The sequence below is a fragment of the Trachurus trachurus genome (genome assembly GCF_905171665.1).
Source record: "Trachurus trachurus genome assembly, chromosome: 11".
In the NCBI taxonomy this organism is placed as follows: Eukaryota; Metazoa; Chordata; class Actinopteri; order Carangiformes; family Carangidae; genus Trachurus; species Trachurus trachurus.
In genome coordinates, this window is record NC_139904.1 from 26,245,114 (window position 1) to 26,266,245 (window position 21,132).

A 21,132-nucleotide genomic window follows, 5' to 3' on the forward strand; every position below is an offset into this window, starting at 1 on the left:
CTGGAGCGAGCCCTCGGATCTCGTAAATCATGGAGCGTTTTCAGACCACCATATGATGCTGGTTGACTACCTCATTGATCGTCCTTTTCAGAAATGCTCCCCTGCTGAGAGCTGGAACTCAGCCAAACCCACCCACCACGCACAGTATGTGTGATTGTAATGGATGACACCATCACATGCGTGCACACACATCGGGTATGCACAATATTTACACATACACACATATGAAGTCTGTAAAAACTTGGACCGGTCTAACCAGGCCATGCTCAGAAGCCTCATGTTCCCTGTCAGTTTGCTTAACAACAGCACAGTGGGATTTGAGATATGGCCAATTTCGTCGCGGCCCTTTCCTCCCCAAGGCTCTGCATTTTATAATGATATCTCAGGCATCGATCCTTCACGGCAATCTTTTATTTTGTTTTATTGTTTTTTGTTTCCCTCCCTTTCTTTTATGATGAAGCATTTATGATCGTGTCTCTCAGGGTTGTCATCACAATTTAGTCCCACCAGGCGCCGATATCGGCGGCTCATCTGCATGTGAACTGGAGCATTTACATCAATTCTCATTGAAACTGTAGTTGCATGCTGCTGCGTGGCCTGATTTCCTTGTACGCATAGAGGAGCTGTGAAGAAGTGGAGAAGACAAATCTGTTACCCATATGTAGCTCTCAGGAGGCTTCTGAAACAGCATCCTTTCATGTATAATAGAGAGACCCTCAAAATAATTGCATCTTTCTTGTCAATCCTTTCTCTCTCTCACATACACACACACACACACAAACACTTGCAGCACCTTTGAAGAAAAGGTCTAGTAATTATTACATGGGATTTTTCTCTGCATCGGCAAGTTTTGAAAAGATTGCTGCTATGAAACAAAATTTAAAAAAAACTTTGGCAGGGAGATTTATATGCTTCTTAATCAATGATGTTTATTGATGATGGCAAATTGCATCAGGCAAATATCTACAAGTCAATTATGATGAAAGAGTGTTTGTGAAGCAGCAAAGACATGTACCTCCTCTTGACAACTGTGCCTATGGCAACTACGAAGTTTCTCTCTCCATATCTGCTTAGAGGGATGATGCATCTTGTTCTTTGATTCTACATGACCGAGCCTTTAATGTACAGACTCAGAGGCAATGAAAGCCTGTAAAAAATGCGAATCTCATTTATTAAATTTATATACCACTGAATCCACTTTGAAAACCATAGGTTTGAATTTAATACATCTGAATTACCATCTCATCATTTTTCAGTAGCTAGATTCAACTTTCAAAAAAACTCCATATTAAGTATTTATTTTCTGGTTCATAAATCCAGACATAGAATTCACAGGCCCCACATTCAAACAAGATCAGGACTGTGCAGCGATGGAAGCACCTCTGTGAAGCAGGAGTGCTAACATTAGTATAATAACTCATCTATCAGACGATGTAGCCCAAACTTTGTGCAAAATTCTATTTTCGAGTAAATCCAAGATGAAAGTGGTAGATTTTTTTTGCATTGGATAATGCAGGCACACGAATTATGCGTCATGTTGCTCAAGATTCATCAGACACTGATATTGGATCCGTCATCCGTCATCCGTCAATCAAATGTCTGAGACACACACACACCGAGCTCGGTCTCGCCCCAAACAGTGAATATCCCGCCCGCTCAATAACGACCAATCATATTTGTTTTCCATACTCGGTAAACTCGTGCGGCAACTCGTGGAAACTCGTAGAAGAAGGCGCGACAAACAGGACAAACGGCCATTTCTGAACACCTTTAATGATCCAACCATTATGTTTAGCAGCATTCTTACTAGCTTTGCTATCCCGGCTAACACTATCACAGTGCAAACTGGCCTCATTTGTGGTTTCCTGATGTTAGGACAAATGTTATCAGATCAGGGACATCCCTCTGGATCTTCAAGAATCTCTTGAAGACTCTCTCTCTTATGACAGTCCCTCATGTCACATCTTATATAGTATATCAGCCTAACATGTCTAACTACAGTAGCACTTACTATTCACTCTTACTTAGTGAACCTCTTCACCTGATTGCTTTGTGTCCTTTAATAGATGTTGCACTTACAAGTTCTCCTATACGGCACTGAAAATTCAAGGATGTCTCTACCTTGTAATTTACTTTGGATTAAAAAGGTCTGACAAATGAGTAAAGGTAACTTAGATTTCCTCCATCATGGCTAAGTATGCAAATTAGCACTAATACAGCTGGGAATGATTGGAAAGACATTTTGCTGATATATGGTCATAAACCAAAGTTAGTGAGAAACCAAGAGTTTTACTTTATTATACAATATAACGTGTTTCATACCCATAACACTTTTAAACCCTTCTTAAAGATAACATTACCCAATGGGCAATGAGGTGGAGCTCAGACTTCAATGTATGCTGGTTTGTAGCATCCATTTGTCAATCAAAGTGGCATAAATAAATGTGTGTACACTGAATTTTGTGCCAAAGCATCTAGCACAGTGGAGAACTCTTGGCCAATGGAAGCACCAGAGGAGAGGAGATCGCCAAAGCCAGTGAGATCTTCTGGGAGTACAAATGTTGATGATATTTCAGTCTGGAAATAACAAACAGAATGTGCTTGCACTGGTGAAACTGGCTGGTGACTCAAAATACTCAGGGCAGACTGCCAAGGAGAAGCAATCAATTAGACTGCTGTCCTATCAGGGTTTGTTCTGTTGGTTACATCCTCTGGAGATTGATAGGGAACTGCAGACCCTTGGATTTTCTTCCAGATCACATCCACTAACATAGATAGTTTTTACTATTAATTCAGTGATATTTCAACATTAAGTATAAAGTAGTTGGTATTTAAAAATTAGGTCTGCAATTGCATTTAAATGTATTACAACCTGTCTTTCTGTCTTTGCTTTCATGTTGTTGTGCCACCCCCACATATGAAGACACACTGACCTGACCGGCTGCCACCGATGTTGTTAGTTCAAAAGGGTCATGTCCGGGTGAAAGTGTAGTTCAAAGGTTGCAGCGAGACTAGACAGCTGCTAAAGTCATAGATGGAGCATTAACCTCTTGTCCCTTCTATACTTAAGTCAAAGCAGCTCTCCTGTAAGTCATCAGCTTGTTATTGCACCTGTTTTTTTGTTGTGCTGTTTACACTTTTTCTTTTTATAAGGTTAAAGCTAATGAGAATGTGAGAGATAATGGCTCGGTAGAGGAGCTGACCTCTCAACAGAGGACAGAAATAAATATTGTGAGAATGTGAGCACTCCTCAGCACCTATCCAGCCATAGCAGCGGTGGAATCACACATAAATCAAAACCAAAGTGATATTTATTTGCCTCCTGAACTATTTACTTACTGACAATAAAGGTGGAATTTATGTGGCTATTAAGACGAGTGTTTCTGAATGGTCAGGGGCTGCAACCGAGGCCACTTTATGGATCGGATGTAATAAAACCCAGTGATAAAACAATATAGAAGCTGTGGATCTGGCCGTCAATCAAAGGTAAGTATGATAAGTAAGTTCATTAATTTTAATGGAGTAAATTCTTCTCAATAATGCACCAGCCGGGCCACCGTAATTCGTATTTCTTGTCTTAATACAGTGCCCTCACCCAGACAGAATGGAGGCAAGTCTTCCTTACCCTCCAGTAAGTCATGAATCAAGCGGTGAGAGGTGGAGGGAGGAAGAAGAGGAGGAGGAGGAGGAGGAGGAGAGGGTGATAGTGGGAGGTAGAGGGTAAAGGCCTGGAAAAGCTTGGTAGAGATTAAAGAGATGCCCCAGGCTCATTTTCCAGCACTGTGGACAAGGTGATGTCACTACACATCCCACTGAGGGATCTCCCTGAGGAAGGTATGGAGAAAGGGGGAGAGAAAGTGAGAGAGAAGGAGGGGGGGTTGTTGAAAATACACAGGAAGAGAGATAGACATGGGAAAGAGATAGAGACCGAGAAAAAAAAGTAATAAGAAACCGGGGGAGAGACTAAGAGACGGCAAAGAGGGGGTGAGAGAGAGAGAGAGAGAGAGAGAGAGAGAGAGAGAGAGAGAGAGAGAGAGAGAGAGGGAGGGAGAAGGAGGTTTGGGATTTAGATCGTGCTGCAGCGGGAGAGAGAGAGAGGGGAGGGGAAAAGTTAGACACGGACAATCTTGCACTAACTTTTTTCTTCTTTCCTTTCTCCGTGGAAGAAGCCTCAAGAAAAAAAACAACAAGGAGAGAAAAGCCACACTGGATTACATTTGACTGCATGTGCATCGTCCCGCGAGACTTCCCGTCTGATCATTTGGATACGTACGCGTATTTATTACGGATTAATGAGGTCGCACATTTGTGGATTGATCAGTAGTTGAAGGTATGGCTTTTATGGACTGTTACGGACGTATTAGCGATGGTTGACACGGATACATGTGTAAAAAGGAAGAAAAAAAAAGTTTCGCAACTTTCAAGAGTGGAGTTTCTAAAGTGAAACTTTGGGTGAAACTTTTTTGCTTTATTCAGTTCAACACATGAACATATTACAGGGAAATTGTAAGTAGAAAATTAATTGTTGAGCACAATAGCTGTTGGTTTTTACTGTGGTCGTGCAGATGACTCTGATTTTAAGAGATTAGCATAACATAAAATATCAGTATGATAAACTCACTTTACCTATGGAGATCATATGAGTAGCCTTAACTGGTAGTATTTCTGTATTCCTTTATTAGACCTTGCAAAAAACTTTAAAACCATGACTAGTTGGTTCAGCTGCTGGCAAAAGTGATGCTGATTTTCCTTTCATATTTAAGCCAGGCCTTATTACAACACATAATGAGGCTGAGTTGTACTGTAAATCTTTGCGGTTGCACTCAAACCCCTGTGGCATGGAAAAACCTTGTTTTACGTAGGAGCAGCTACATGCATATCATTCAAGTAAAGTAATGTCTGAGCAGAGCACTGCAGTGATCTGAGATCAATGTGCAAAATCCCCAAAAATGTATTTTCTTTACCTGGGAAAGAAAAGAAAGTGCTGAGGAGGAAGCTTGCATGCCAGAGAAACATCAGCTTTCCTCATTACTCAGCCCTCCCATGTTTGCAGGCTTTTGCATCCTGTCTGTGCACCCCCCCAAAAAAACACCCAGAGGGGTCCATGGAAGTTTTTGGTGAGTCAGTCTCCCCTACAAAATCTGCAATAGTTCAGTTTTGCATGTATTTAACTCACCAGAGAGCTGCTGTTGTAGAGAATAGATTGATATCTCTGATCAGCCCACTTGAAAGAAGCATTTCAGGGCTGTTTCAACAAAAGAAATGGAGTAAGGACCCCTGACATTAAAAAGCTTGGAAACCTTTGCATGCTGCAGTATCTCCAGGGACACATTTTGCCCTGCAGTAACAGGTTCTGCTCCCACTTCAGACCCTGGGGAATATAGCCTGGCAAAAGTTACAAATTTGTGTCCTTGAATTTAAGTTGACATTAAGTGTTGCTCATTTTACCAACTGTCGGCTTCATATGCAATCTGTAGCTGTGGGCTGTACAGTTTCTTTTTTCCTACCCTGGTTCCAATTCTAGCCTGAGCTCAGGGCCTGCAGCAAAGTGTATCATGCTGAACTCTTTGCTCAGTATAGTGACGTGAGCATTGGGCTATCAGAGATGTAAAGTGGAGCTGAAGAAAAGCAGGAGGTCGTTAGCCTGTTGAAGGCTGACTCAGCTATGCACAGCTCAGGCCCCGGGGTCAGCAGCTCACGTCATCAGAGCAGAACTCACTCCACCACATTATTACGTACGTAAGTGGACCAAAACTGTCCACAGCATTGGAACTATGCTCTGTCCGGAGTAGACAGTCAGAGGAGGTTGTTTGTCTCCAACACTCCTTACTGCTCCTCACAGTCTGCAACTGTGTCTGTTTCTCATTCACAACTAAAGCCCTTGAACTGTGTCCAGAATGTAAGACTAGTAAAAACTTGCCTTAGTCCCTCTTGAGTGAGTGTCATTCAGCTTTGGATATTATTGCCTTTGCTAGTTTGCAAGTTTCCATTGCTCCCAGTCAGTCCAAACCTGGAGTGTCTTATCAAAGCCTCAGGGCATCTTCAGCTTCTTTCATACACTCCTAGTCCGCCATTGTCATGGGCCTGCAAAGCATTCTCAGGATCATTCGCCTGAAGCACATCTGAAGGTCCAGAGGCCAAGACTGGAGCTTGACATCTTGCTGTGTTGATGATGATGAGTCAGAATTACAGTACTGACAGTTTGGCTAAATAAATAAATAAATAAAAATTATCTGATACCTCCTGCAGTATCTGGCAGAAAGAGCCACAGGGAAGTCTGTCAGGTGGCCCACCCACTATCTGAACAACAATATCTGAACAACTATTGAATGGATTAGAAGATAATTTATGACAGAAAACAAAACAAATGATGTGGCTGCCAGTGCCACCTGTATTTTCTACTAATAAGCAAATGCTAGCATGCTAACATACTACATATGGTGAACAGAGCCTGGTGTTGTACCCAGTCACCCTCGCTATTGTTATTCATAGCATGTTGGCATGATGATGCTTAAAACACCTCTCTGCTTAAGTGCAGCCCCACAGAGCCACTGGCAACAGAAATGGACTTTGTCATTGCCTTCTTGGATGTTTGCTTCAGCTTACTCCAGTAGTGCATGATGTAAAAATGGCTTGTGTCACCCTGTGTGCCTGTGTGCATAAATATTTCTCTGCTGCCTGACAGTCTTTTTCTTTATTCACTAACATCTGCCTCCTGTAGCGCACACAGATCCGTATATGAATGAATGCATGCATATGTATGTCCACTTAATTTCAAGCCATCAGATGTATTCCTGCTTTCTAGTCAACTTTTACTGCAAGGGAAAGATGGCTCTCCCTGCAGGATTCACTGTGGGTGATGACCCACCGACCGTTCGGGAGGTTGTTTTCACAGCCCGCCACCAAAAAACATTCTTGATTGTGTGTTTGTTTGTGTACATGGGAGATAGTGCGGGGAAGAATGAGAGCAGATACCCTCCATGTAAGCACTCAGTCAATCCTTTAGCTGCAGTATTCTGGGAGAGACAGCTGGAAAAGCAGTGAACCTTCAAATATTACATGGCTTACACATTTATGCCAGGTTTTCCCATTTAAACAGATACAAAGTAGTTTAAATCATGGGCTACTGGTTCACTGTTATTTAATCATCCGTGCCTCTGTGGCTAATAAGCAATTCTCTTGTCAAACCATAGAGGGGACATGTTTCATTTAACTCTGTCAGAGTGTGTTCCCCTAAACAGGCTTGCGTTGGGGCTGTTGTTCTGTAAGCGATGGCAATGATGATGAAATGTGTGACAACAAAAATTGCTCAGCACTGAGCACAAAATTGCCTCCATTGTTATGTAGGACAGTACCGGTGCCACTTTTGTCTGTTTATTCAAGCCATGAAGAGTAATGAAAATGATAGCCGTGGTGGAAATAGAAAATAGGCGAAACGTCTGGACGAGGAGCAGAAAATGACTCCTAGAACAACGTACTGAGCAGTGAGGCACAGTGTTGTTGTTGTTGTTGTTGTTGTTGTTAAAAAAAAAGTCAGTGCTGAAACAAGCATGAAGGTTGTGTTGTGATTGTGGATGTTGGTCACTACGTCTGTCCGCCAGTGCATGTCTTCAGGCTTCTTGTGTTGGAAGACTTTCAAATCTGTCATTGTTTTCCTTCCTGTATTGGCTCCGCACTCACTGACCCGATCAGCATGCTCACCGGGCCCATGGCCAGCCCATTGGCCAAACCCGGTGGCCTTACCCCGCACTGCTTCGCCTTTATCTGCTGCAGTCAGCTGGGTGGTCGTAAAGCTGCCAATGGAGTGTAAAGAGAGAGAGGAGGAGAAAGAGAGACATCCATAGCAACACATATTAGGAAGCCTATTAAATTGTTTTGGATTATGGCCAGATAATAACAGCAATGAGCTGTAACTTTTCCTTCCGCCTGTGTTCTCTGGACTGTGATGCATTATGTATTATGTACTGTGTTGTTATTATTGTGATCATGTGGCATGAAGCTTGTAATAATGGCATGAAGCCATTTAAGGATTTGATTAACCCTCAGCTCATCAAAGTGCAGAGAAAAACTTTATTTTTTCAAAACTATAATTATGCTGTTTACCTTGCTTCCAAATTTAAAGACCCCCTCCAATGAAAATCGTGTTTTTCGTGCTTTTCACATGTTCATGTGGCATTTTTCTGCCAGAGAGCTCCTTGTAAGGCAGCCCGCAACAGTCTCATATGGGTCTGCCAGTTTCATCTCTGTCAGTCAGCCCCTCGTTCAGCTGGACTCGGGGGGATGGCTGGGTGGGTGTAGGGAGCAGCGCAGTCTCCGCCCACCACCCAGAGGCGCATTGCTAATGAGCTGCTGGTGCTGTGCAGAAGGAGAGCCCTGGGAAATGGCACAGGATTTGTGATTTTGGCTAAAAACTTCATAAACACAATTTCAGTCAGACAACTCATGATTAAAATGTTTATTGCAGCTTCATTATACATTTGAGTTTGGCGTCAAGGCTCCGACTTCATCACTCCCTGCGAATAGGATTTCATTAAAGAATATGGGAGTGATGAGCGACTATCTATCTATGCCCTGGGGTGGTGGTGGGGCAGAAAATAGGGTACCGCTGAGAGATGCTGCTGTGTCATAGACGAGCAAAGAGGACGATGGGTAAATCACCCATCTTAAATAGACCGCCAGATTGAGAGGGTGTGTGTATGATGTAATGAGAGTGACGCGGCGCAGCTCGAGTTGGCTGCCTGAACTAGCTCGCAGGCTTCGCTCCATTTAAAGACCACAGAGAATGCTTTAGATAACCAATAAGGGTCGTTGGAGGGGGACTTTAACAAATAAAAGGTAAATTGTGCCATGGCTTGATTCCACGTAAAAATGATAAGCTGGCCATTTAAAATCCAGAGAAAAGTAACAATGACACCATGAGTCAGCTGCCCCCCTAAAAAGAGAGAGAGAGAAAAAAACTAAATGCATAATTCACAATGTGGGCCATGAAACCTGTCGGTGTTATTTTAGGACATAATTTGAAACAATGTCCTCCACCACATTGTCTATTAGCAGCACGCTGCAAAGAGTCGGGTCAGGCTGGGTGGTATTCACACCGTGTCCTCGGCTGGGCAGGAGCACCACATTGTATGTGTGGGGGTCATTTCTCGTGGCAGACGGGACAGGTGTGTGTACAGAGACACAGTCTGCTCCCCTGCCCTGCCTGCCTCCAGGGCCCTGCTGTACCTGTAAACACTGCAGAGTTATGGGGTCCTCACACATGCTGAGGGCAAGTCCAGGTCAGCTGGGATGTGTTTATGCAAGTTTGAGTGGGCTGTGTGTGTGTTTATACGTGTACATTCTTGTGTGTTTATGAATAAGAGGTTGTAGTAAGGGGACTTTGGAGTCAGAATATAATGATTATTTTGACGTGGCATGCATTTTAAACGGCGCATGAGAGTGTGTGTGTGTGTGCCTGTTGTTGGGCCACGTGGAAGCATCTGGTTCAACACAACCATGGCTCCAGTGGAATAGTCTCCAGATGTGTTTGTGTGTTTTGGCCCCACTGTCTGTTCGACTCCAGACCAACGCGCCTGCATTTAAATCACTTAACTTTCATGTGCATGATTCATTATTTTCTTCCTATTGTCGTAGGTGTTTGTTTCCAGTTGTGTAGTATCTGTTTCTCTTCAAGAATGGCTTTTAGGCGTGTGCGTGTTTGTGTGTGTGTGTTAAGCGCACTCTTATTCCACATATTTACTGTGCGTATCTGTGTGTGTGTTGCAGCTGCCCAGTCAAAGGCCAACCAGATGGACAGGATAATGACTATGATCAGAGTTTATAGAGTTACACTCCTTAATGAGGGACATTCTGGTTAATTCATATGCCACTAACAAAGTCCGCATCATACCACATAATTAACTTATCAACTGTGACTGACTCATAAATATACATCAATGTCTATTTAGGAGTCAAGCATAATGTGCAGCTGTCGACAGAGTTAGACGGGGTGGCATGCTGACAGAACGCAGGGAGGATTTGACTTTTTTGACTTTCTCTTTTTCTGTCCATTCATTCATCAGCTGGTGGTTGAGGTGAGGTGAGGTGTTAACGGCGGGGTGGAACCATGTGGCTTCTCTGCTCCTCTCTGACCCTGCTGGCCCTCAGCTTGGGGTCATGTGACACGTTGACGTCAGAGCAAGGTGAGTTAGCCCGTTTTCCCTGCTTCGGCTTTGACACCAGCAGCCGTTTTGCATGCTAAATTTGTGAAATTCAGAATGAAGAGGATGTTTTATTTAAACAAAAGGGACAGTTTGAACATTTTGGGAACAAGATGAAGATTGACATCACTTTTCTCTCTGTCTGGGGTCTTGCTAAAAAAAATTGTTAAACACTGATAAAACTGTCATAGCCTATCTGCCCATTGTATTTGAATGATGAAAAGCTAGCTAATTGAAGCAAAATTCCCTCTTTTCTATCTGTAGTTTAGACACCTGTGCTGATTTTGCTGAGTAATGTTGTACAGAATGAACAAGATGTCTAACTTTCAAATAGTTCAATACTGATACAACTTTATTATCTGTCCATTGTATTTGTAGCAACTGATTAGCTTAGCTTAACATAAAGGCCTAGCTTAGTGCGAACTTGCTCTTTCATGCTGAGCTAAGCTACATACAGTAGCTGCTGGCTGTACTTGGTATCACTTTCTTAAAGGGACATTGTGTAACTTCTCATGAAAATCGATTATTTTGTTCAAAAGTATGTTTTTCATGAATCAGTAATCACCCCCATCAACAAACTGAAGTGTTCCAGTAAACTCTGAATTTGCCGTTCATATCATTCATATCTACATGGAGCGGGTAAGCTCGGTGCTGGCTGCCATGTCGTGTCTCCATGTTTTTACGTTCTGTGGCAGCGTGACGGTAGGAAACCACGGAAACTCAGCGGAGACACTGGAGCTGTCGGCTCAGGTCGAGGTGGCGTCTGTGAAAAGTCACCGCGGTAACGCAGTGAGGAGGAATGGAGCGTTACACTGATGCTGCATTCACGTGCAGTCGGGCAGACGGCCGTCGGTAACAAACCAGATGTCATTTTAGTCACAGAAGTCGAGAGAAAGCCGGTAAAACGTGGGTCAGGTAAACAATACGACATCGCCATGACAACATATTGTCACGTGTATTGTTTTGCCTCGTGCTGACGGACCACTTGTTTACATAGAGGCTTGTTTATGCCGTTACTGCAGTGGCTGTCGTCAGTCTGCCCAATTTCACGTGAATGCAGCATGAAAAATACGATTGAGTTGCTTGCGATATACAACCGCAATGCTAGATGGGAGTAATTCCTACACAATATACCTTTTTAAAGCGCAGTAAGAACTTAAAACTGCTGTTTTTGCAAAAGTAAGATTTAAATAAGATGAAGGGTATTTCCACAACGAATATAATAGATCAAATTTTTGCATTATATCAGTGGCCTCTGTGACGCTCCGTTAAACCCCTTTATTTATCAAATTTTACTCATTTCTCCCACAAAGGCTGTGAATATAAATCCTTCTAAATGGCAAATGCCACAGCAATTGCCTCTCAGGACAGTCCTTAAATCTTTATTTAAATGCTTAAGAGACTGTAAAGCCACAAAAACATTGCCTTCTGGTGCTAAAGTGCTACTATTGCAAGTTACAAGCAGACAACAGATTTTCAAGCTGGAGTTGTGTGCCTGACCAGCTCTGCACACTTTGAAACCCATCTGTGTTAGATGGAGCTGTGTCCATCTGTGTCTGTGTCTGTGCCCTGTATATGCGACGGGGCACAAGGTTACAATGAAAATGGAGTGTAATGATAGCTCATGCGCATTTGACGCTGGTAGCCATTGGTGAGAGTGTGGTTAGGCTGTGGCAAAGAGGCGTGTGTGTTTACCACGTGTGGTTGTGTTCCTCTGTGTGAGCCATCAATCACACAAGCTTCTGTGCATTTGTACGGGAGGCACATGAGTTTTAGAACGTCTACGTGCACATATAACAGTGCAAGCCTGCTGAGAGGCTTGTCTGCTGGTGTTTCGGAGATGATGCACATGTGAATTTATTTGCATTCTGTTTGTGAGAGAGAAAGAGAGAGACTAAGACAAGAAACCAAGAGGCATGTGAAGAGAGATCTCTTTTTTTGTCTTTCATAGCCTCTTTTATTTATTTATTTTGTTACAAACTGTCATGCTCCCTCATCACATTGTCAGTGTGTTCTCAGAGACCAGCTCTGTGATATCACTTGAGGGGGCCAAATAAGCCTCCATAGCTGGTGGAACTCTGAAGGGAGCTTTATCAGGGAGGAGGGGGTGGTCCCTCTTGGGAGACCCCAGTCAGAGATTTTCAGATGAGACTGAGTCAGCTTGCAGCTCCCCTGAGTCCTCTCCCCCAGTGCTTGGAAGAAAGCGCTTTTTCAAGTGCAGCTTTCACACTTTGTCACAGCAAGCGCCGCACACACACCCCCACACACACTATCACTATTCCTCCGACTCATCCAAATCTCTACTTACTGGTAATTTGCTGACATTACAGCAGAAAAGCCGGTTGAAGTAAAACTAGTGTTGAAGAGTCGAGCTGGGTGATTGCACTGCAGTTCTGCAGTGAAAGAGACTAGTCTCCCTATTTAAATTAAATGGCTAAAATGCCCTGCCTTTTATAAAGTGTTGCTGATATAGGTTTTTTTGTGCACCACAGACCCTGCACAGACTGAAGTAATGGATTTATGTAGTCTTTTTTTTTTTTTAAACACATTTTCCCTTTGTCTGTTCTGAACGTGTTGTGTTTTCCAATGAATTCTTGTAGAAATAAGCTTATTTCCACACAGTAAGTTGACAAGAAGAAACAGATCTACATTACAGTGCCTGGGCAAGAAAATGAAATGAAAGTCTGACTTTTATGCTTTAATGCTGATAATGATACTGCAGGGTTGTACTTACACTGATAATATACTGTAGTTCTTCATACTTGAATATAATAAAAAGTGACATTATAACAACAACATTAAAAGTCTTTACTTTCTTTATACAATGCAATGCCTATTGAAATAGCACATGCAAAATTATGATTGTTAAGTGAACCTTCAAACTGAAACAGATTAATTTGTCTGTCCAATCTTGATGAATTAACAAGAATCTGCCTATTGCGTAATGTAGCAGACACGGAGGAACATACATATTCATTTGCAGTTGTGTTTATGGCTACCTCACAGTTGTAAGTCCAATATTCACTCTCATTTTAGCTCTATCTTGGCCTCCACCAACTCCTGTGATAAATGTTGCATTCTTCAGCTGCATTACTGTATGTAAAAAGGCTAGTTGCTAGATTTGCCTACCTGCTGTTTGGTACGTTAGAAGAGCTTAGTGGAAAACAGGTTGTTGTTGCAGCTCAAAACCAGATTAATAAGAGCAATGGAACTGATCCAAAAGGGTTAAGCTGCAATGAGTACTGTATGTTAACATGCAAAGCAATAAATCTGCAGTCAGATGATACATTTGAATTTGTTACTACCAGTATTTATGAGCAACTCATGTCCCATTGTTGATATGAAAACACTTCAGTTGTGCAGCTTAAAGTGTTAACTTCGTCAGTATGCAGTGCATATTTGGAGAATTTGAGACAGATCCTCCTGCTGATACGCAATGATTAGGGCTGATGGGTAACCTTCAGGGTGTGATTCGGCTGGTTTGGAGGTTATAAAAACCGGTGCCTGAGCGTCACTGGTGAGAAATGAACTTGAGCAGAACAGTTTAACTTGTAACTGCTTCAGGGTTGCTGCTTCATGAATGAACCTGTCTTATAATGTCTCTGCTCTCTTAGGGGCTACTTCAGACCTGCTTGCAAAAATGCATAATGAGGGCGCAATAACTTTCAAACACCATTAACTCAGTGTAAAAAAAAAGTAGAACTAACTCCCAGTGCATAATACATAGCATAGCAGTTTCTTTTTAAAGGTATAATGTGTAGGAATTACACCCATCTAGCGGTGCGGTTGCATATCGGAACGTATTCTTGATGTTGCATTCACGTGAAATCGGGCAGACGTCAGACAGACAACAGACGCTGCATGTAACAGGATAAACAAGCGTCTATGTAAACAAGTGGTCCACCAGCATGAGGTAAAACGATACAGGCGTTGTCATGGTGATGTTATATTGTTTAACTGACCCACGTTTTACCGTCTTTCTCTCGTCGAGTAAAATTACATCCAGTTGGTTTGCCGACGGCCGTCTGCCTTACTGCACCTGAATGCAACATCAGTGCCTCCGTCCTTCCTCACACTACACAGTGGTGACAGTTTTAACAGGCGCTACCTGGAAAACTTTCTCCCCGAGCCGACAGCTTCGGTGAGTTTCCGTGGTTACCTACGGTCACGCTGCCACTCAACGTAAGAAATATTGATGCAACATGGCCGCCTCGGTTCGGTGCGTCGCCCACTTATGTATTTGTAACGACTTGTAACAACTCATTCTAAGGTACGAGGAAGCTTTCATTTGTAAGTATGATTCGACTTCAGTGAAATACGTATTTATGAAAGCAATATTTGATTTTTGCTAATACAAAGCCAAATAAGTTACAGACTGGGGCTTTAAAGATCTTTTGCCTTCCTCAAACACACGATGCCAGACAACACACTCTCTCTTCTGAGATGAGTACAGACATCTGCATGTCCTGTCAAAGTTTAATGTTGTGAAGAGCTTGTAAACGTGTATGTCATGAGCTCAGTCTGTGTTGGTGTGTGCTTGTGAAAATGCATTGAACACAGGCCAGAGGCCTACAAGGGGAAAATTAGTGAGCTCATCCCTCTTAAGTGCCGAATTTTAGGTCGTTCCACTCCTCTGTACTGCAATTTTATCTCTGGAAAACAACCAGGAATGTTCTCTCATGTCTGTCTCACTTGGCCGAGAGGGGACACACTCTATCACACTGTCTGAATCCCTTTTTTCTTTAATAACCCTCTCTGTTTGTCATTTCCCCTCCCCTTTCTAGACCTCAGATAGGGCATACTGAATCATCACATTGAATCATCAACTCAGCATGCCCCTCTCCTTCTCTCATGTTGCATTTGTTGAACAGCTCTGGGACCGAAAAGACTCTCCTCCTGAGTCTGATTTTCTGCTGATCAGCAGCCCAGTCCAATTATCTTGGAAGTAAAGCACACTGAATAACTACCATACCTGCTCTTATTACAAAACACACACCACCAAGTCTGACACCGAGAGCACACTTCTGACCTCTTCCTCCCTAATGGAAGCAGTCTGCCAAGTGTTTGCTGCCACGAAAACAGAATTCAACCTCAGAGGCAGCTGGTTTCAGTAAACACCAGCCACAACAGGACGCTCAGAGTGAGATAAACCGATTGATTCCTAAACCTCTTGAAGTTTGGTAAATATCACTTGCAATGCATTTAAATGTCACACATTACTTTCTTTAGCAGGGATCTTGGCCTAAATATAAGTTACATTTGAGTAACTTTCTCAACTCTTACTCCTACTTTCTTCGATCAAACGATCTAGGTTTATCTTTGTCCGACACATTTCACTTGTACCGTCCAATTTAGTACAAATCTGTATACATCAAACAGTAGTGTTTTACTTCTCTAAAGACCTATAATTTCCTGAAATTTTATCTTTGGCAAGGTGGAGAGTTGGGGGAACACACACAGCAGTGTACCGCATGACTGCCAGTGTAGTATCATTACCTGCTTTGGCAAGACTCAAACGCAACCCATCAAAGAGGAAGTGAACCCGGCCAAGACCATCCAATCTCTTTAAGGCTGCGTGCAGCTACTAGCGGGATCCTGGAGTGACACTCATACTTTGTGCTAATTAGCTTGTCAACAAGCAAATGCATTCCTTTCATCACAGCTTGAGGAGAAATGGGGTTCAAGTTCTGCCATGTGTCCTCTGCCAAAGTTCCTGAGTATGCAATAGTCCAATGAAATACCATCCATCCTTGGAGCTATAGTGAGAGAAACATGAGCAAAAGTGTAACAAGTAAACATGGCATTTAACTTGAGTAGCAACAGTAAAAGATCAAATAAATGCTTTGAAGTTGTTAATCAGTGGGATGTATGTAAACAGATAATAGAAATTGCCAATTGTCAGAATGTTAGATTCTGACGGTGAGAGATAAATACGCTCACATACTGTATCAGGCTATCCTCAACTCTCAGCAGTCTAACTGAGCCCTGAAGTCATAAAAAGTCATTCCACCTCAGTCTCCATGTAATTTTCATCTCTTTCCCCATGTGAGATCATGTGCTGTGAGATCACACGAGGTGCTGCATTGGCATGATAATCTCAGTGATATCCTGCAGTGAGTGATATACACCATGATTTGCACATCTTTTAGTGATATCTGTGAAGGTTCTCTTTGCGTGAATGATGCAACTTGATTTCAAAATCATTTAGGATTTTATAGCTCCAGTAGTCTGAGCCTGGATTAAACTGTTGCTGAAGGATGTTGAGCCAAGCATTCCAAAGTACGGCTCAGATGAAAGCTGTGCCAAGTTATACAATGTAGAGTACGAAGAGACAAGCTGCCTGAGAAGTCCTAAAATGGAAATCGAGGAGACAACAGCATATTTAGCATAATAGATGCCCCTAATAACGTCTCTATAGGGATAAACTATAGTCTCCTCTTCTCAATTCCTCAGATAAGAAAAATATAATATTCTGTATGACAAGTTGCTTTTCTTCAAGTGACATCTTTCACTGCCCATTCCCTTTTGTCATGCTCTCTCTCTATTCTGTCCTGTGTAATTTTTTTCTTTCTTCCTCGCTCCACCTTCTCCTCTACTTGTGCTCTTTAACTTTTCATTGTGCTGCCTCCTTGCCTCCAGCCAGGAGTTCTGTACTCATGAACAAAGCCTTCATCTCAGTTCTGTCTGATGGAAATGGGGCGGTGATGAAAAACAAAAAGCAAAACAGAAACAACAGAAAGAAAGAAAAAAGAAAGAGCAGGCAGTGACGAAAGGTAGAACTTACATCTCTTGACTTCAAAAAAAAAAAAAAAAAAAAAAACTCTTAGCCTGTGTGTGTGTGTGATTTAGAATTTCAGGATGTGTCTGTGAGGCTGCATAGATTGTACTTTGTGCTGAGTTAGCAGATAAGGCTTCAGGATGGACCAGTAAGTACAAAGTACAGTATGTGTGTGTGTGTGTGTGAAGAGAGAGAGAATAAAAGGATGTAAGACAAAGTGAATATCAGGGGGCTCAGAGGACTCTACACTTATGCTTATGCTCTCTGCTGTATCCCTTTCTTTGTTCAGAAGTCACATTGTGTTCAGGCAATTTCTTTGACTTTTTCATCTCAAGTTTCTCTCAGCTTCCCGCAACACCACTGTTTGACATCTCTTTTTCCACACTTTAATTTGTACTTTTAGACAGCAATAAGAGAATGACATGCTGTGCAGGGAGACAGGCTGAAGGGTGCTGCGCTTTGAAACCGACTTAGTGTTTTCAAACTAAGACGAGCAGAGGCTGCAGGGTGTCAAATGATGAACTTGATAATAGGTGATGAAGCGCTAAATGTGATTTAATTCTTTCTTGAGACGGCCTCTGTGAAATTAAATTCCTAACTCTTAATTAAAGCCAGTTGGATGTTATTATTGTAGTAATTATATTAGGCTCTTTCACCTCGTTTTGATGTGACTTCCAGCCTGGATAAACTGCAGTTGGAAGCATCGACATTGTCGTTGCATGCATCAAGGCCACTCTGTATGTATGCTTCTATTAGAACAAAAGGAAATTCTTAAAAATGTGATACACAGAGTCCATTAAACCAGGAGACACAGAAACATAGCCTAATTGTAATTTGAAATGCATTATTATTTTCATATTTTCGTATAAGAAATATTTTTCTCCAGTTTGTATTCCTTTTTTACCCTTTCTCTTGATCTTTCAATGAACCCTGCGTCTGCATTTTCTATTCTTGCATAAAGAATTGACCGTTAGCTAAGCATCTTGCTGTGAATAATGATAATGGTGTCTGATTTAGCAGAGTTAGCAACATGCTTTTTGTAACAACTGTTCTTTTAATGACTAGTCTGGATTAATTTGACCCTCTACAGATGTAGGTTTCTCATTTCTTTCCAACAATCATAGATTTTCATGGCATTGGGTACCACTAGCAGATTTCACTGTAGTTTCTAAGCTAATTCCACACCACATGCCAACTGTTTTTCAGTTGGTTCCAGGGCCGGTTCTAGGCAGGCATATGAGGGGGCAGTCAGAAATGTGAAGGGGGCATCATGTGAACACATCATGCTCCAGCACTTTTTTTTCTCTGTGCTTATAGTAACTTCATTGAATTGGGTTGTTGACTATGTGTCCAACCCTAACCCTGGAGAAGTGGATTGCACTTGTCAGGCCTCTACCTTCAGGGGGGGGGGGGTCTACTATGGTCAAGATTTACAAAACTGAAAGGTAGTCTTATGAATACTAAAATAAAAAGAAAGCTTTCTCAACTTCTAAAATTTGGATTTGAGGGGGCAAGACATTTATTTGAGGGGGCGCTGCCCTGGTTGGTTCTCTCCATGTGACTTTTTAATCTTTGCCTTAACTCTTTCGCGACCACACTAATTCTTCAGCACATCCGCTCAGGACCACATGTTTTTGGCTATTTGTTTACCTTTTATCTCACGTCGAACCGAACTATGTACGTCACCTAGAAACAAACGGTCTTCACTTGGTTGAAGAGTGACTTTACAACGTGCTTCTCGAAAAAACGGCGAGTTTTTCTGCCGTTTCGTTCGTGAGTACGAAGGAGGAGAAGAGAGCTGGGTTTCTCCAAAAACGGAGCTCCCGCTCTAGTTTCAGAGAAAAACGCACGTTTGTGTCAAGTGGCATCCGCACATTTTACCGGTAATTTGCAGTGTGGGTTGTCTCCCAAATCATTTATACGGCTAAATAAATATATTTGTAGGCATATCTGGGGGGTGTGGCAGCGTGGAGAGCAGCGGTGCAGCGGTGTGGGTCTCTGGCCGCAGCGCAGCAGCTCCGGGACACTGCTGTGTGACTGGCCGGCGATGAGTGCTCTGGGGCGGGGGCGGCCGGTCACAGCCCCCGCTGCTCAGCGCCCGCTCCGCTGCAGATCCGAGTCTCCAAACCAGAAACGTTTGTAAACAACACCGGAAAAACTCGCCAGATTTGTCGTCGGTCGCTTTTGTCAAAAGAGGGTTTGGAAAGTCGCCAGATTCAGCGAGAAAGTCGCAACACTGTAGCCGACAGCCGCACAGCGCTGCACGCTGTCCCCACAGCAGCATTCAAGGAGAACGATTACTCAAACAAAACCAAAATCACACAGTTTATAAAAAACATTATGTTTTGGTTTTAGTTTAAAACAGTTTTACATATCAGAGGACTACCATATTCACACACAGGGTACCTCAGAGTGTCTATTATCGTAATCTGTAAAAAAACGGTTTTGACGAGTTTGCTCGTCAGTGGTCGTGAACGTTCGGCAGGCTGTGACGAGTTTACTCGTCAATGGTCGCGAAAGAGTTAAAGGGCATTTCCAGTAGTAGGCTAATCAATGTTTACCTCAGATATCAGGTCACCTCTGATCAGTTAATTTTATACTATCCATACTCCCAACTGCAGCCTTTGGACGTTTATATTCGTTTTTGTTCAAGAATATATTGTTTTTTAATGGGCTCCGGACTCATTTTAAAATTGTTCTGTGGTCAATGTCTTTTTGACCATCATTTAAATTTTAAAATTCTCTTTACAATTAAATTAAATCAAAATTCGGACTTACCGCAGCTTCCGCATTGTTCCTTTCCAGATCAGAGAACACAGCAGTAGGGCATTTGTTCTCGATGAAAGTGTGAATGAAAGTGTGAATGAAAGTGAATTGATGAAATAAGTGTTCTGACATATCAATGACGAAATTCATCTGTGCAAGGACCAGGGGCCATAATTTTGCCTACCAATCAAATTAGTCTCCAACAACACTGGTTGGGTCTGTCAGTCAAACTGCCAAATAGCAGAGTGCGAATTATACAATGACAATTGGGGGGGCCAACATTTTACACAGCGCAGTACAGCGCAGGCGCATGCTTGAGTTAACAGAAGTCTTACAGTATCTTGCTTGTTCAATGAAATGTCTACAGTCTGTAGATGATGATAAACCAAATTTTACACAATTTTACAGTTCATGTGGCACATAATGTACCACACAAACAACTTTTGCAGTCACCAACAAAATATTCTAGATCTAAACTGCCAGCAAGTGAGACTCCCACACACCCTCATTTCTGTTCAAACACAGAGCCACAAAATGCTGAACCAGAACCAAACACACTATCTACATAGCAAAGACGATGGCAGATGTGTTACCATAGGCTACATGCTCTAATCCAGACAGATTTACATCCTGTTCTGGTCCCAATATTGAAACTAACGATAAGATAGGACTCTCTATAGGCCCAAAAGCCAGAGCTATGGTGAATCTCATCTTTACCATTAATTCAGAAGTGAGAAACATATTAGACTATTTTAAGAAAACAGCTCACAAAGTTTGATTTTGAGGTCACCAATGTTTTCAGTATTAAAAAGATAAAAGCCCAAACCACCACTCAAAGACTATTAAAAATTATAAAACTTTTTTTTAATTTTATGTGCTACATATAGGCTACACAAATAGCCCAACACTGCACTACAAACACGCCAACATCCACATTAAACTCATTAAACTCAACCCATTCACTTCAATTATGTTGTTTCCAAAAGGGGGGAAATGTCAAACCTGGCAACACAGCATGCGGCTACAACCTCAGCGCAGTGCAGCTAGCAGGTTATGATAGCTCCGCTAACTAGAGTGATTGCACAGGGCACAAAATGGATCGATTTCTAATAAGAAAAATAAAACGGACTGACAGGCGGCGTGGTAAGGAATAGTGACGTTAAAGAGTCAGAGGAAGCAGCAATATGAAAATCAACATGAAGAGAGGGACGAGCAGGCAAGGGCCAGGTGTTCCTAGCAACAAAAAAAAACTAAAGGTAGGAGGCATACAAGATGAGCTGCAGAGACACCTGACTGACACAATATAATTCTGAAACTAAAGTTAGTAAGTAAATAGCTTGGTAGCTACTTACATTAATTCACAAGTCTTTTTTTGTATTTTTATTTTTT

At 42.2% G+C, this 21,132-nt stretch overlaps 1 protein-coding gene across 3 annotated transcripts in view; it reads left to right on the plus strand.

Annotated features, from left to right (window-relative positions):
- Window positions 1-4,104: 4,104 nt before the first annotated feature.
- The window catches only part of col16a1 (collagen, type XVI, alpha 1), a 69,758-nt gene continuing 52,730 nt past the window's right edge, over window positions 4,105-21,132 (plus strand). For all 3 annotated transcript variants that reach the window (XM_083982438.1, XM_083982440.1, XM_083982439.1), the window contains exons 1-2: window positions 4,105-4,330; window positions 10,062-10,181. In XM_083982438.1, the coding sequence (XP_083838564.1) occupies window positions 10,106-10,181 (76 nt within the window). In that variant the 5' untranslated portion in view covers window positions 4,105-4,330; window positions 10,062-10,105. The remainder of the gene's footprint in view (window positions 4,331-10,061; window positions 10,182-21,132) is intronic.